This window comes from Myxocyprinus asiaticus, chromosome 17 (assembly GCF_019703515.2).
Source record: "Myxocyprinus asiaticus isolate MX2 ecotype Aquarium Trade chromosome 17, UBuf_Myxa_2, whole genome shotgun sequence".
NCBI classification, from domain to species: Eukaryota; Metazoa; Chordata; class Actinopteri; order Cypriniformes; family Catostomidae; genus Myxocyprinus; species Myxocyprinus asiaticus.
This window is the reverse complement of record NC_059360.1, coordinates 11,186,130-11,203,971: the sequence shown is the minus strand read 5'-3', so window position 1 is coordinate 11,203,971 and position 17,842 is coordinate 11,186,130. Positions and strand designations below refer to the sequence as shown.

General features: G+C 37.2%; 1 protein-coding gene across 1 annotated transcript in view; it reads left to right on the top strand.

The window, feature by feature from the left end:
* The window catches only part of LOC127455198 (ALK tyrosine kinase receptor), a 787,259-nt gene that overhangs the window by 476,988 nt on the left and 292,429 nt on the right, over positions 1 to 17,842 (top strand). The window contains exon 4 of the mRNA XM_051722881.1: positions 7,387 to 7,588. Coding sequence (XP_051578841.1) covers positions 7,387 to 7,588 — 202 coding nt within the window. The remainder of the gene's footprint in view (positions 1 to 7,386; positions 7,589 to 17,842) is intronic.

The window sequence follows — 17,842 nt, the reverse complement described above, 5'->3', positions numbered from 1 at the left end:
CCCCATGCATAAAACGAGAGACAAGAGAATGTCTGCCAACAGAGAATCCATTGATAAGCGCATGCTCAGCCGCTATATCGGCAACATAGACTTTAAGCATTGCCGGGGCAACCCTGGCCCTAAAACACTTCTGCTAAAATTCCAGCATTGTACCGACAGGGCAGTGAACTGTATTTTCATCTCGCGCTGTACACCAAGAAGCAAAAATATGCCACTTGAACGGATAAAGCCTCCTAGTTGATGGAGCTCTAGCATTTAGAATGGTATCAAACACAGCGGGGGATAACCCATCATTCAAAACGGCGCCCCACTGAGGAGCCATACCCATAACTTCCACAAGTCTGGCTGGGGGTGCCAAATGCTGTCCCAAGCCTGAGACAACATGTCTGTTCTGACTGGAATCTCCCAAGGCACTTTCTCCAGGAGAGTGACCAGAGTCAAAAACCATACTTGAGATGGCCAAAAGGGTACCAATAACAGAAGCTGAACCCGATCCTACTGAACTCTCTGTAGAACTGCGTGCAGCAGACTGATCGGTGGAAATGCGTAAAGACATGCTGTCGGATACTGATGCGCCAATGCATCGATGCCCAGTGATACTGGAGGCAAGAGGGAAAAACAGAGGGGACAGTGTGATATCTTGCTCAATGTGAACAGGTCCACTTCCGCTCTGCCAGACCTTCTCCAGATTCTCGCTGGCCCGTCCAAACCCCATTGGTTGGACGACCCTCATATTCAGCGCCCCAACCCATGGAGGAGGCGTCTGTCGTAATAACCTTGTGGCAACACATTTGTCCCAACGGAATGAATGACATCAGAAGGTGGGTCCGTTTCCATGGTAACAGAGCTTAGTAGCATCCATGTGTCACTTTGAAGAGACAGGACACATTCTTCAGTGTTTGAAGTCCCTTTGTGGAGTTCATCCAGCACTGAAAAGGTCTCACATGCAACATGCCCAGGGGAATGACAGCAGATGAGCCCCAAAGCCTATGAAATATTCTCACAGGGAGAGTGCATCCCACTCTGAACATCGCTAGACACTGGTAAAAAGACAGAACGCGAACTGGAGACAGACGCGCCTGCATCACCCACAAATCCAGCTCCACCCCTAGAAACAGAGTCTTTTGTCCTGCCAACAGAACACTCTTGTCTAGGTTTACACACAGCCCTAGATTGCTCAAATGGCTGAAAACGACATCTCGATGTTGGGCAGCCAAAGTCTCCAAGTGGGCTAACACCAACCAATTGTTGAGATAATTAAAAACGTAGATGCTTTGAAGCCTCAAGGGCATCAAAGCCTCATCCATGCATTTTGTGAAAGTGTGTGGTATCAGAGCAAGTCAGAACGGAAGGATGCAAAATTGATGCACTTTGCATCCGAAAGTGAATCTGAGAAAGCGCCTGTGCTTCAGCGTAATCTGAATATGGAAATAAGCTTCCTTCAAATATATTGTCAGAAACCAGTCCGCCGGCTGTACTTGTGACATAATTTGTTTCTGTGTCAGGATCCTGAATGACATTTCATTAGAGTGAAATTCAAACGTCTCAAATCCAGAATGGGACACACAAAAAAAATTGTATTTAAAAAAATTAAAAATGTAATAAAAAAAAATATTTAATTGAATGAATTAATTAAAGCTGCTGTCTTTTTTCAGGACCAGTACATAATGTCTGTAAAAGCTGCATTCTCTCTGAGAAGGGGGAATCCTCCTCTATTGCCCCTTTTTCTGAGAGAGTGAATTTCCGAATAAAAAATTAGGCTTTCCGAACAGAAACTTCTGTTGGAACAACCCCATTGAATACCGGGGTCAGATCCTCCAAGCTGACAGACGGGCAGACAGAGGGATTAATGCATGGCTCTTGCCTGCAGCGCGACCTGTAACCACTAGATGGTGCTTGGCTTACTTTTGGCGACTGCCTTTGCTCCTCTAATACTGTGGCTGGTTGAAGGGAATTTGATAATGTTTTTGCCTTTATTGTATTTAGGCATAAATGATGAGTGCCCTGAAATATATCTACAGTAGGGTCGCTGACAGAATAAACCTTTTCCCTGGTATTTTAAATGGGGAAAAGCATATAAACATTGGGGGGGAATGTTTATTTGAGAGAACTGGTTCACCACAATGGCCCCAGCCTTCTTTATGGGGGGACAACATGTGGTGCTTATGATCACTGTGTGTCTTGTGTACACTTGTGCTTGATGAACATCGAATTCTGTTATGCATGTCTCGAGAACTTTGGTCAAGGAGACAGAGGCTGAATTTGGGATGCGGTTTATTAATGTTCGCTCCCCAGCGCAAACTGCGGGGGGAAACTGAACCATATTCTGGCTGTTGGGTGTTTGAGGCGTGTACAGTGGCAAACTCAACCTGATACTGTCCGAAGGGCAAACAGGAATGACACAGATACGTTTGTACAGTCCGGTTTCTTTAACTTAATCGTGAACTGCAAGTCCAAACGAATACTCGGACACGCCTGTGATGGCGGGAATGAACTAGGTCCCCAATCTTTCTGAGGGGGTACAAAACTCATGTCTGGCACCTTATGTGGCTCTCTGGTGGGACGCTGCAAGGATACCAAACGTGAACACACCTGAGATGCAGCGGGCTTTTCTCTTTCTCTGCAAGGAAGCATCTGCTGGAATGCAGCAGTCTGCTGTTTCACAGCACAAAATTTTTCCACCACCAACTGGACTGCATCGCCAAACAAATCGGATTGTGACACAGGGGCATTCATTAGAAAGGCCCCATCCATGAGGCCCGCCATACTCTGACCAACAGCATGAGGTATGTGTTTGGTGGCTCTCAGCGCCAAATCAGAAGCCCGGCGTAATTCCATGATGGCCTCAGCATCCAGCCCAGCGTCTCTTCCATCGCCAGGACCGAAGTATATCCATGGTCAGAAGCTTGACACACATTAGAAAATTCAGAGGCTGATTGATTTGTGATCCTGTCAGAGTAAGGTTGATCCCAGGACTTTGAAATCTCATGATGAAGGTCTGGGGGAAAAGGGAGCAGCCTACGAGGCATAGCTGTGCATTGGCCCACAAAAAAGAGTCGTCCAAGATCGATTTCTGATCCTCTGACTGCGTTTCATCCAGCCAGTCCAGGTGCAACTTCTCCTGCATGTGTAATAACCTCCAGCAAGTCTGTATAAGTTATAGAAGGTCTGTAAATCCAACCGCTAGGAGGCAAGTCTTCAGAAAATCTTCAGAATCCGACACCACCATAGACATGGCATCTTCATCCTCAACACTGAAGGAAACCGCTGTGCGGGCCTCAGGGCTAGGATGCAAGTGCCCGCATGTAAATTCCATGGGATAACATCGGGCCAAATCCGGGGAGAGTGACAGAGAGAACCGGAGGTCGGCTTGCTGCTCAGCTCCCATCTCCTCGTTGTCCAAGCCAGCCTCCCTCGGGTCACGCTGGCAGACACCAGCACGCGGCTTGGCCGAATTTCCAAAGGAGGCAAGCCTTTCGCGGCACATCCTGATGTTCATTTAATCGCACTGTGGGCAATCCGAACCCTTCAATGTGGCCTCCGCGTGACGAAACCCCAGACAGGCAAAGCACATGTCGTGGGAAACTTCACCAACGATAAACCGCACGCACGGAGGCAAGCACTTCTTAAAATCCATCCTGTGTTGCCAGTCAAAAGGGAGAATAATAATGATCCTCACTTTGATGTGAGTCGCTAGTACAACACGGGCCAGACAAAAAATCTGACTTGATGGCACGAAAGCGAGTGCCTTTATGGAGCCCATGAAGTAGCTCCCTAGGTGTGTCGCTTAAGCGCTATCAGCCAATAATTGTATAAGGGCTTCAGACCACGTGACACTCAGATGGTGTCCCATAGCGAATACGCAGCTCGAGTTCCTACAAAAGGGAACCGAAGTTGTATACATCTGTAACTGTGCATGAATATCATTAAATGACTATATTGCCGTTTTTCTTCAAGGAATGGATCACATAGTTACATACAACTTCACTGCTGTCTTTTACTAAAAAGTTATCTTGAATGGCAAGGCAGCATCGGGCATTTGATCAATAAGAAATCTTAAATGCATTCAACTGCATCATATACAGTACGCCCCCCATGCCCCATATGTGTTTACTGAACTGTAACTGATTCACTACTGTGGGTGCAGGCCAAGCCATCAAGTCCCAAAGAAAGTCCCTCTGGAATAGGTATTTTATGTATTTAATTTTTTATAAAAGTTTGTACCTACTGCTTATAATCAAAGCTTGTTTCATGCAGTGGTTTAGTCATAAGACAATACTTATAGAAGACACATCACACAACTTTGGAAGCTTACCAGTTGTTTAGCTAGCAGTATGTTCTTCCGGAACTGAAAAACAACCCACAAAACTTTTTGGGTATCAACCATATTTAGACATACAGTAGATGACTGTAATAGTTTGCCATATAATAGAAGATCTCTGTTAGCAAGCTAATCAGTCACTTGCTAGCAGTATGTTTAGACAAATGCTCCAACGCAAATAAAAATCCTGACTTTTTGATTACTGCAATAGGGACACTCTTCATAAAATTATGTTAAGTACTTATTATGTTAAAATGGAAATAAGGATTTTTTTTTATTTTTTTTTTTTTATTTTTTTTTTTGTTTACAAATACTAGTGGTGAAGAAGTTACACTTCAGTATTAAGTTTCAGTAGATTTTCTAAGTTAAAAGCCTTTATCAGCCAAATAACAAAGGACACTCAGTTATTCAGGATAGATTTAAAGGCACTTAATCATTATTCTTACAGTCCAATCAATATCCTTTAATACATGACTTGCATTACACATAGATATGATTTTTTTTTTTTTTTTTTACTCCATTAACAAACAGCTTATGGAGTTTTAGGTTCCTTGCCACAGTCCCCTTTGCCTTGCTCTTTGGGGGCCTAAAGACAAATAATTTTAAGGCATGATTTTCAATACAATTTCTCAATGAGGATTTTAAGACATGTAAGTGTCACGGATTCACCAGGCTCTCTCGCCACACACGCACAACCTTCCCTCTCTCACGAATACTAATCACCTGCACCTGTCTCTCATCACCATGCTAATCAGCTCCCTAATATAAGCCTCACTCACTCCTCAATCAATGTCTGGTCTCCCATGGAATGTGGACTCACTTACCTGTTCCCCAGCTAGCCTCCAAAGTTCCACTCCAGTGATATTCAGTGGTTTCTCGAAACTTCCTCTCCAACATCTCCTACTGTCTGTTTCTCCTCTCCTCGTGTCTCTGTCTGATGCTTGTGTGTGTGTGTGTGGTTCTTCAAGGACTCTCTCTCCCTACATCATTTCAAACTGTTATCAGGTTACTGCTCAACATCTTCTGACTGATACTCACCTGTTTCCTTAAACTGTTTTTAATAAATACCTGCCTTCGGGTTCAAACACCATCTTCGAGTCTGGTTTTCCATTACAGTAAGACATTACAGCATACTGTAAAGCTGCATTGAAATGATGAGTATTATGAAATCACTATATAAATAAAAATGTCTTGACTGAAAAGTAGTTAGTGCATCCTTCAGCAAGCATATATAACTTGACACATTTATTCAAATTTTAAAGTATTTAATAGTACACCATTTAACAGAAGTATGGCGTTGAGTTTTCTGTAGCCAGCTAACACTCTTTATTCTAACTTACCTGCCTATTATTGTATGCACAGCATGTTTGAGATTTGCTGTGCATATACTGTAATCATAATGGATTTTTAATGACATTCAAATCTGGGAACAGTGTGGACCATTCAAAAAGTCTTGAACTAAATTTTCAAGCATATGTTTTTAGATTTTTTTTTTTTTTCTTTTTTTTTTTTTCTTTCAGACATTGGGACAATAGCCTAATTCTGGACTGTGAAAATAGTAGATTATTAAAAACAAAATGATTGTTTTAAAATTACATTTTAATAAAAATATTTTATGAACACGTTCAAAGTTTAAAAGTCTTAAATAGTTAATAGCTGGACAGTTGTTCACATCATGTAATATTTGTATAAAGTCACATAAGTAACTGTTGACAGGAAATTCATCCAAATTTCCCCAGTCCTTCACAATATTGCTGCCCTATTGAAAACCAAACCCCCAAAATATGATGCTATAAAGCCCTTGCTTGATACAGATAATTATGTGAATATAGAAAATGCTATCATTTTTCCCATCATACTTTTCACTGATGCAGTTTTCATTCCTTTTCAATCAAAAGAAGGTCTCTTGTCTTCATTCTTGCTCTGGTCCTGTGAAGGAGTTCCTGATTGAGGGAGCTGGATGGGGCTGTTGAGTGGAGGGGCTCTAAATCAAAGCCCACTGACAAAGCTTTGATTTCTCTCTTTTATTATTTATTTTGTTTTTCTCTTGCGTGATGTCATTTTCCCTCCTCACTTATCTATGTTGGCTCTACACAGGCTCAATGCCTGCTGCTTGGGTCATGAGCCTATGAGTTTCAGCTTTACATACAGCATGCTTATATGAGATACTTGCCAAATCTTTGAGAAGTGTACAGAAACAGGATAAAAAGAAGACATGGAAGAAACATTTAGCAAGCTGGTTGTAAAAAAAGAAAAAAGCTCTTTTAATTGTAAAGGCATTGCCTGATCTCTATGACTATTTTTTATTTATTTTTTTTACAATAAAATGTGCATATGTGTGCTGGACCTACCTAAAAAAATAATTCTTTGAATAATATATTATTAGTAAAAATGTGAGATAGTATGTTAGATGGTGTCACATGGTACACCCTCTTTTGAAAATGAATGAAACTTGAAGCAAACACTTTGCAGTCATAGTACAGCGACAACAGATCAGTTACATGTATTATATCTATCTTTGTTTTCACTTACAGAGAAGCACTGTGGTGGTATCAGATGGTAATTGCATGGTACTATGATGTATATAATGGCACTAATGGATTACCATATTCATATCCCATGGTATTTACATGGTACTTCAAAGGTTACCATGATATTACCATGGTAACATGTCAATACTCAAATTTTTTTTATCTGGTAACATCTTAAAATAATGTTCCCTTGATAATGGTTTATAAATGGGTTCAATAATGACCAACAAGCCATTAACAAATGCATTATAATCCTTGATTTGCAATTATGACAACATGAATATAAAGGGTGACTTCCATGCAATACTTGTAAGTTAAAATGGATCGCTATTTGGCAGGTATTGCATGAGTTTTCATACATTTCATTGATTTCTAAATCATTTCCTAATTAAATATTAGTCATTAATGGACCCTTTTATAAATGCCTTACAAAGTGAAAATTAATTTAAAGTGTTACCTTTTATCTTTGACTTCCACTATCTCTACATACAGACAAAAATATTTATTTGTCTTTGTCTTGTGATCTTTCTCCAGGGTGGTTTCTCTCAGTCAATGGCTCAGCTCTGACAGGCCCATGGGTTTTAAGCCCGTGGCTGCGTGCTGCCCATTGGCCCTGTGGTTTGGATGTGTCGGTTTTTTTGCACCCCAGGCAGAGTGGACGTTACACCGTCTGGCTCATTGAGAGGGACAAGCCCCCACTTGCTCTCCTCACCACAGAGCACCCCCATGTCATCGGGTGAGTTTGCCAGTGGCACTTTCTCAAGTACAGAGTTTGATGTTATGCAATTCTTAAAACTTTTGAGTCTTAAATCCACATCACTGCACTAACACCACCGACTCCTGTTGCATTTAGTGTGCAGTATTTGTACAAGTTACAAATTAACAATGTAATTTTGGCTTAGCAAAGCAGCACTGTATTAATATTCTTCAAACATTCTATATCTATTGTTTTATTTTTTATTAATTTTTTTGCAATTAATTCAGATCGAACCACTTACTGTAACGTACAGACTCCGTTCAAACATTAACTTTAGATAACTTCAGCCTGAGGTGTGCTTTTTATTATTATTATTAGTAGTAGTAATCTAAGATTAAGTTGGGTTACAAAGTTAGAATTTTTACCATTCAACAACCAATATGTCTTTGTGATATTTGCATACTGAATTAAATTAGGACTTTTTTGCCCGTCTTTATAATAAATTTCATTAATAAATCATTAACAAACATTATATAATTCTAACAGATCATTGGTTAATGTTCAATATATACTGTATATTAAAATAATTAGAAATATGAGATAATGTGCTTGTTAATTTAACTATTACGTCCCCTAGGGGTAGGTTGCAATAAAATAAAGGGAGGTGTGCTCACACAACCATCAGACCAAAACCCAAAACATCGATCATGGATCCAATATTGTTTTTTATTGAAAGTAGATATTTAAAAAATAGTGAGCAGCAGGTATTTTGGCTTCAGGGTGACCCCTAGCCCCCCCCCCCCAAAAAAAACAACAAATTAACAAAAAAAATGACTTAACCTGAAAGGAGAAATAAAATACAATCAAATTAACCTTACTTCTCTGACCAAAAAAAAAAAAAAAAACAACAATATAAAATAAACAGGGCGGGTCACTTGCCTGAAATGTTTCTCATGATCTTAAAAACCTTTTGATCTGAAGACATATGCTTAAATGTTTGAAATTAGTTTTGTAGACAAAAATATAATTGTGCCACCATATTGACTTGGACTGAATAATTAAGAAAAGCATCCACTAAGTGCCCAGCATATAGATGGGAACTGTTTCAATACTGTTTAAAAAGCATCCCAGGGTGATACCTCAAGAAGTTGGTTGAGAAAATGCCAAGAGTACATTTCTGCTAAATCTAGGCAAAGGGTGGCCACTTTGAAGATGCTAAAATATAACAGTTTTGATTTATTTTGGATTTTTTTAGTCACAACATAATTCCCATAGTTCCATTTCTATTATTCCATAGTTGTGATGACTTTACTATTATTCTAAAATGTGAAAAAAAAAAAAAAAAAAAGAATGAGTAAGTGACCCTAAACTTTTGAACAGTAGTGTACAAACCTAACTGCTGAGAGCACTGAATCAAACACTACTGCAGAGAAGTACAAAAATGCAAAGAACTCTAAAAGTCTAGGTGTTGGTCTGGCGGCTGGTGGGGAGTGTGGAGGAGTGCGATCGGCCCAAAGTTGCAACAGCTCACATCTGAACGCCAGCACAGAGATTTTATTAGCAGTGCAATCAGGAACAGCCAATCGCCATCACACAGGTGGAACAAAGAATTGGCAAATTGGCGGCACCTGAAACAGACACACCGAGCACAAACGAAACACACTCTCACACACACAGAGAAAGAGCAAAAGCACAACAGCAATAAGTGCACAAAACAAACATGGGATGTAACATTAACTAATGGTCTGTTAAGCATTATGTAAAATAAATTCAAATACTTCCTATATGGCCTTGCACTTTTTAACATTTACAAACATTTTAACAAATGTTATATGATTAACAGATCATTTGTTAATGTACATTTGAATGCTTACAAATGTCATTAAACTTAGGTTTTAGTTGTGTACTGGCTACAGACATCAGTAACAATACAAAATAACAAGAACAGCTTACTTGAGAGAAAATCTGTTTATTGCCTTTTGTTTATTTAAAAAAATAATAATAATAATGTAAAAAAAAAAAAAAAAACAATATATGTTTTCCTGAAAAATATTTACAATCACATATTCTAACAAGCACATGTTGTTATCTGAATCTTCCATGTCTTGCAATAAACCGGCATTAAACTAAAACTTTTATGAATAAATACCTATTTAAAGAAACGGTCACTGAAAATGAATCAATAGTGGTTGAATTTCACGCCAGAGAGTGGGTGGTCACCTTTTCCCATTACCGAGATTATGTGCTCTCTGATTGGTGGATCCATGAAGGACTTCAGGATTATGGGTAGTGTAGAAATTCACAGGGAATTCCGATGCTGCTTTCGTTTGTTGACCAAATCTCACGACTTGCGGGCAGTGAACTGCCGCTTGTAATTATTGTATTTTTTTTTCTCCTTATTTTGTAAGCATTGTTTCATGGATGAAAGCAACCATTTTAGGGCATTCTCTTGATCAAAACATCACCATACCGACTTTTTGCTTGCATCATCAAAATGTCATTGTCATGCCATTCTCACCTCAGTTCAGACAGAGACTATTTAGTAGAGATTGGCCACTTCTATCAAAATGAAAGGGAGAAATTGGAAAGCCCAACAGGCAATGAATGTAGAAAGGAAGTCCCGCCTTACAGGTCAAAAAGTCAATCACCTTTTAGATACAGACATCGCCTGACAATTAACTTGACATGACACACAAGAGCCATTTTGAGTGATGAGTTAAAAATACAGCATTAGAGTGACATTTCAGTAGTGCAGGCAATAAGTTCCCCCAGTGACATTTTGGTCATGAGAGTGTGTAGCTAGGAAATTACTCAATTTGACCAATGAAGAGTGAATGAACCTCCACCACAGCGCAGGAAAAAGAGGAAACATTGATAGGAGGTTAGCTCAATGACAGGTGTTCAGTGTGAGCAGTGGGAAGAAATCTCCGGTGGTGTGTTTCCCCTCGCTATGCACCGTCCAAAGTTTTGCCGTTGACTGGGGGAGGGGGTTGTGGTTATTGAATAGTTCAATTGAAATAGATATTTTGGTAACTCCTACAAAAGTAAAAGGCTTGTTACTTGCTATTACACACGGTAGAGACATATATATTTTTTATTTGATTATCAAGGTAACAGTTCTTTGTTTAATAGTGATTTGATAAATGATCATCTTTCTTAAAAATTTGACTGTTTTCTCCTTGATTTATGATAAAATTAATATTCTCTGTTTAAGGATACAGTATACTATAAATTTGTTATTGAGGCAGTAAGCACAACGTTTCTCTCCCAAACTAAGTATTTTTATTATTTTGATTTGTTATTAATGTCTGTATCAAGCATAAAACTATATTTCTCAAACCACCCCATAACCAAACTTTGTTACAGTAGCTCAAAGACTCAAATAAATTATTTGTAAACCTTTATTAACATTTACATTGGATGGTTAGTTTCAACTTTAGATTGAGTACTTCAAAAATATGTACACATGATTAATAACTGATTTGTAAAAATGTGTGTATATAGTAAAAGAATGCATATAAACCACAACAAACAAGCATAAAATGTGTGGCCTTTACAGATCTTGATTACTGATTAGCTGGACATTAATTAATTAATTTCTGGTAAAAATAAATAGTGTGTGAATTGGTGAAAATATCAATAATTTCCAAAAACATGACATTTAAAAAGTAAATGAGCTCATTTATAAATAATGTATGGAAATGTTTATTGACATTTGTAAGCATTTAAATGTGCATTAACAAATTATCCTTTAATCTTAATATAATATTAGCCAAAAAAAAAAAAAAAAAAATGTAAACGAAAGCTTAATAACATTTGAAACTATTTGAATTTACAGTTAACTAATGATCTGTTAAGTAATGTTAGTTAAATTCATTAATTAACATTAACAAGCACATTATCTCATATTTCTATTCTATATTTCTATTTGAAAATACATTAATGATCTGTTAAGCATTGAATATAGTTTGTTAATGATTTATTAATAAAAGTTAAAGTCATCATGAAGTGGTATTCACAACCATTTTTTTCATCCATAATCTGACGTATTTCCGTGTGAAACAGGATATGAAAAAAAAATAAATTCAGAGGCGGAGCAAGAATTACATTTTGATGAAAGACTACTTGGACAAACATTTGTTTCTTCTTTGGAAAAACATGCACAGATTAAAAGTTCACAAAAAGACCTGGAACCTGTATTAATAAAATAAATAGGGTAAATTTTGATTTTATGTTAACTCAAACACTATTCTTTCATGCTGATATTTGACACTGGTATTTCCCTCTGGTAATGCAAATATGGTTGTATTAATGAGGTTTTGAATTTCTTCAATACACATTGTATTTATGTTGAAGTTCTCAGTATCTTAAACTGACAGTATCTAAATATATATATATATATATATATATATTATTAAAAACTTTTGCCATTGTAACTTTCAACTAGTAGTCAACACCTCCAGTTCTTCCTTTCTAAGGTTAACACCCAGTAGATTTGCTTCTCTGTCCCCGAGGCACCTCTTTTAGTTCCCAGATATTTCTTGTTTGTTGGCTTTGCCTCTGCAGCAGAACTCTGTATTTTTGAAGGCTGGGCAGCATATAAATGTGCTCATCCATGTGTGCCATTTTCTGATAAGGAAAAGTGTCCTGATCAATATAGAGTTCCTCTTGAGGTCATTATTTATGATCATCCAACACACATATCTGCATGTAATTTTGCCCATGGCCATACCCAGGGTTGAACTCTTCACATTTACAAAGAAATATCCAGTGAATCAGGTATATAGAACCCCAGAGCTAAAAATTGCACACTGAGCATAAATGATACCGTATTGTAATACATATAAACTAAGAGAAATTGAACAATTCCATGCAGAACGACTTAAATCCAGAATCTACACTGGCATTCCTCTGAGCTATAAAGAAATTCGGACTGGTGCAAGCGAGTTTCTCACATCTGGCAAATCTTAACTGTGGGGGAAGCACAGTGAAACTCCTCGGCCTTTGATGTCAATCAGATAAACCCCCAACTCATCACATGACTGATAAGCTGAGGGACTGTTCTATGACTGCCATGGAAACCTCCATTGTTCTTCAATATGAACAACTCATGAGGCATGTTTCCAGCTCACCAGCTCACATGAAGCTTAATTCACGAACATTTGACATGGACTTTGGACTTGCTTATTTTACTACTATCAAAATACACAGCCATATGTAGGATTATACTTAAAAAATGGACAAATGCATCCTATGCAGATGATAACCCTGACAATTATGTTTCTCATATCGTGTAATGTATTATCCATGTTTAAAACTAACAAACGAAATATTAGGGAGTTTTATCATGCATTATAACCGAATTATAGGACAGAAATGAAATGTTTGTTATTTTAGTTGTATGTTGTAGATTAGTTAAAAAAGTCTTGTTTGTATTCAAAGAGAATTTGACTGTGTATTTGATCAAATCATATCGGTCCCTAGAAATCTGTCGATCCTAAAAAATATGCATTGCTCATAACAGTATTTCAATCAATTTGTGATATTATTTTCAATAGCCATGAAAGTAGTATTACTGTAAGAATTAATCTTACGTGCCGATCAGCTCATCGCTGACCGAAGACTTTGATCGGATGTAACCATTAATTAATTTAATATTCCCCAAATCAATCGTTAATCCCCTTATTGAGCTAAATTCCTTGCATTAATGGTTGGAAAATGATGCAGGCATAAGCTTAAAGCCATAAGCTCACCATTATGCAAATGAACTACATTTAATTGGTGGAGGAACTAATTACATATAGCAAGTCGCTACATATATTGGTGGATTGAAAAAAAAAAAATATTTATTTGTTTTATCCTACATATAATTGGTGATGAAAGCTGGCAGTTGTAAATATACCCTGCCACAAAGTCGCAAAGTCCCTACAGTATGATACATACCATTACATAATACAAAAACACCAACAACACCTAACAACAATAATATCTGTAAAATGTTTCATTAACACCTAATTTATTTAGGATTATGTTAAATCATTCTGAGAGTAGGACTTATTTATTGATATTGATATTTCATCAGGCTCTTAATTATTTAATTTTTCTCCAATTAAATTTAATTAGAACTGAATATATTTACAGGGGAGAAAAACTCACTAATTTATGGGGTCCAGGTTTTAAAGCACTTTTGTTAAATTCTCCTTTGGAACTGTTGTACATTTTCATATAGGGTAAGTACAGAATTTAACTATGGTATTGTAAGATCATGGTAATAACAGGTAAAACCATGCTTCTCATTACATATAGTTCATTTGATCATTTTTACATGCAAATGAGCTTTGCAGCTGGTTCACCACTATCGGTGAAGAGCTGCAACCACTTCCAGTGAAGAGCTGCAAACTTCTGGCAAACATATGTGGCGAATCACAAGCTTATTTGCATGTGAAAATAATGAGTGAAACATTTTCGGCACATTGGTGGATAGTTTGCCAGAACTCGAGATTTTTGTAAGGGTTATGCAGTACAGGTAGTACCGAGCACCGACTCAATTCATATCAGCTGTCTGACTGACTCAAGACTGCTATCAAATGCTTACACACAAGTTTTAAATATTTTGGAAAAAAAGAAATGCACAATAATCTAATTAAAACCTTGATAGGTCCACAAAAGGATGCAATGTAATTAAATATACTGTCTGTATGTGCTGCATGCATTTCAGTGAATGTATGAATCATATGCTAAAATCACCACATTAAGGGCATTATGTGCACTGTGCATGTTGTAATGATGTCAGAACAGAGCGTATATTCACTGTGATGTGTGTAGTACCTGCAGACTATGTTTATATAATTAAATTACAGCATTTTATGCTTTAAAGTGGTCATGACATACTCTTTTTTTTATCATTTTATTATCTTCCCTGAGGTCCACTTAGAATGCTAGTAAAGTTTTTTTGCACCAAACAGTCATAATTTAGTCATATCTAATAATTTTCCACCCTGTCTCTGGCCTTCTGTCTGAAACGTTCGGTTTTAAGCTGCCTGCCCCTTTAAGACTTCAATATAAATGCCCACTGTTGTGATTGGGGAAAATCATGCAGCCCTTCCAATGCAGGCATATTTGAAACGCAATCTGAAGAAAACACACAATATTAAAACTACATTACAGGGTTAACACATAACTCACACCCAACACATTTCATCTGAATGTATCAAACTGTTCATTCAAGAAACACCATAAACTATCAAACAGTCATGACATATGAAATATTCATTAATGAAATTTGTTACTTAGAGTTTTTCATCCAATATCCAATTTTAACTGCCCCATCTTTCAATAACAGTTCCTTTTCAATGCTTGAATCATATTGTGACTGTTTCACAAGCAATTTACATTGAAATCTTCTGAAAACACAAATGTAATTCAGTCCACGGTGATGCTGAGTGCAACAGGCCAAAGAAGAGATGCTAGTCTTCACATCTCACATTTTCCCGTTTTTTTTTTTTTGTTTTTGTTTTTTTGTTGTTGTTTTACACACAGAAGGGCATGTGTTTCTCCCAGTCAGTGGCAGCAGCAGAATCAGATGCGTTGTTTGACACTTTTAAAATGTGGCGCACATCGCTGAAACACGTCAAAACGATCAAATATGTCCAATGAGTGCATGTTACAAAAGATCAACAATTAAAAATAGCACACATGGGTGCAAAAATGGTCCAGGACGTCTTCCAAACAGCACAACAGCAAGAAATCAGCAGCTGAATGAAACAGAATGGGGGTCTCCATTTTAGAGTTATAACTTGACACTGCGTCATTTAAAAGTTGTGCGAGATGTATGATAATGGTCAAAGCCATGCACATTTATGTAGAAAAAAACATTTAAATCCAGACATGCACATGAAGATGTCCTGTGTAAGTCCACTTTGGATGAATTTCCCATGACAGGCCCATCTCTCTGTTCTTCACCTGTGTTCCAATGATGGAAAAATAGGCATTGCATATGCAGATGTATTTGGTCCTTGTGACGTCACAAGTTTCACGAATAACAAATGATCCATTTTTGCAGCTTATTTTAAATAAATGCTCTTTTTTCTATTAAGGAGGAAGTTTTCTGTTCTGAAACTTACAGTATGTTTTTATAGTACAATGACCTCTTATATGTCAAAAGATCAAAGAAAATTTGATTCCTCATGTCATGACCCCTTTAATAATCACAAAGGGCCATTTGAACTGCTTATCCAGAGGAGTGAAGCTACCATCAAAGACACACCCAAACTGAAAAGCATTCATATTAAAAATAAAAGCTTGATTCAACTTGTAACATAGTAAAATGTAATATTCCCTAAAATGGCAAATTTGCCACTGATTATTTTCACATGCAAATGAGCTTTGCGGCAAATTTGCACAAATGCTTGGCAAGTTTGCAGCTAGTTCAGTATGTGTTTTTTGTAAGGATACTTCATTGGAAAAGCATTTGAAGGAAAAAAAAGTAATTGTTTTAATTTATTATTTATATTTGACTTATTAAATAGGCTAAAAATTGTGTTTAATAGCATATTATCCATTTTGCTGTGGTTTTGAAATTGGTATCAAGAATCATGAAATTTTACTGGTATTAGTACCGACTTCTGAAATTTTGGTATCATGACAACACTAGTAACAACCCTTATCCCATGTATAGGTGTTTATCTCAGCATTTTTCATGTTTTCTTTAAACTTTATTTTGTGTGTAGTACTACTTTCTATTGCCACTGAAACCCTATTCAGCATTTGTTTAGCTGCAGAAATTGCTATGCTTTCCATAGATTAAAAAAAAAAAAAAAAAAATGGAAACATGTTCAGTAATTGCAGTCATTTGTCATTTATGTTGATTCACTTGATCAGTGTCTTTATCTTTTTCTGGTTCCTTTGCTATTACAGGCTTTAAAACCCTTTGAAGTTCCATTTTTGAGAATTTGTAATAATTTGGAAAGAACATGAAGAATTTACTCTATATTAACTTATGAACTTATTGTTTATAGAACTGTTGTATAGTAAAACCAATATCACATGAGTGCTGTTGTGCTGCATATCAACATGGCTGTGATTCGCCTATAAGTACAAGGCTGCATTAACTTACAACTTACGACAAATTGTGGACAGTTATTTTGTCAATTTTTCTCTGTTATTGAAAATAGTTCCAAACGAAGTCAAGGCATGATCAATCACTGCATGTCACTGAGCAACACACAGATTGTATACTAAATATCAGCACTCTTGGAATGCCACTTGTCTAATCAGATTACCAAAACTAACAGTAATGATTTGTAATGTGGTCAACAAACCTGAAATTACTGCATAGCCATGCAGTTATAATAAATGAACACATCTTGGAACGTTTGTCAACCAATCAGAACCTTGGTGGTGTAAGTAAAAAATGGAGCAGCTTTTTGATGAAACGTTTCTGATCTCATTTAACCTGTCTACCCACTTCACACCATAGCTGAGTGGTGCAGACCTATCTCCAAGATGAAAAGGCAAAGGAAGTAAAATAATTTTGTAAAATAAAAGGCTTTGGTTAAGCAATGATTTGTGCTCACCACCCAGTGTCATACAGGATTCCCAACAGAACAGAGGCATTTTGGCTGTCTTTTGATCGTCCCCCCATTTCTGTCTTTGTCCTAGCCTATATTAAGACCACTGTTGTATTCGCATTTGCAGAAACTAGGTTATGAACTTCTGGTAAAACCAATCTGCCACAGTGACTTGTGTGTTGCTAACTTGTATTTGAGATTGCTTTGTGCAATTTTTATTGGTGAGTCACGGAACTGAAAAAGGAAAAGTGTGTCAGACGTCAAAATTAAATATATATGGAAATTAAAACATTCAGATACCCAGGCTCCTTTTGCCTGAGGGATTATGTGCTCTAGAAAAGGCAGTACACCTCAGCAGCTGAGACAGGCCGCTGTTCACAGCCACAAACCAAACCGAATGTTGTGTCACAAAGTTAGGTTTGTGTTCATTAGCTGGCTGCTTTAGCAGCACACAAACACCCTCGTAGTTTAGGTGGGAGACACTGAAACTCTGAAAGAGGATCTTTCAAAGATCACAAGAGCAGAAAAAGCATAGTCAAAAACCTTCAACATTTTCTAAGCTCAACTGCAACCTCTGATATGTTTTGTTTTAGGAAAGAGAGAACATCAGAACGTAGTTGCTAAATGCACAATTATTTGTACAATTTACACAGATCTTACAAAGAACCTAAACTAGCAGCAAACTTGCCACAAATTTGCAGCAAATTTGCTGCTTGTTATGTTC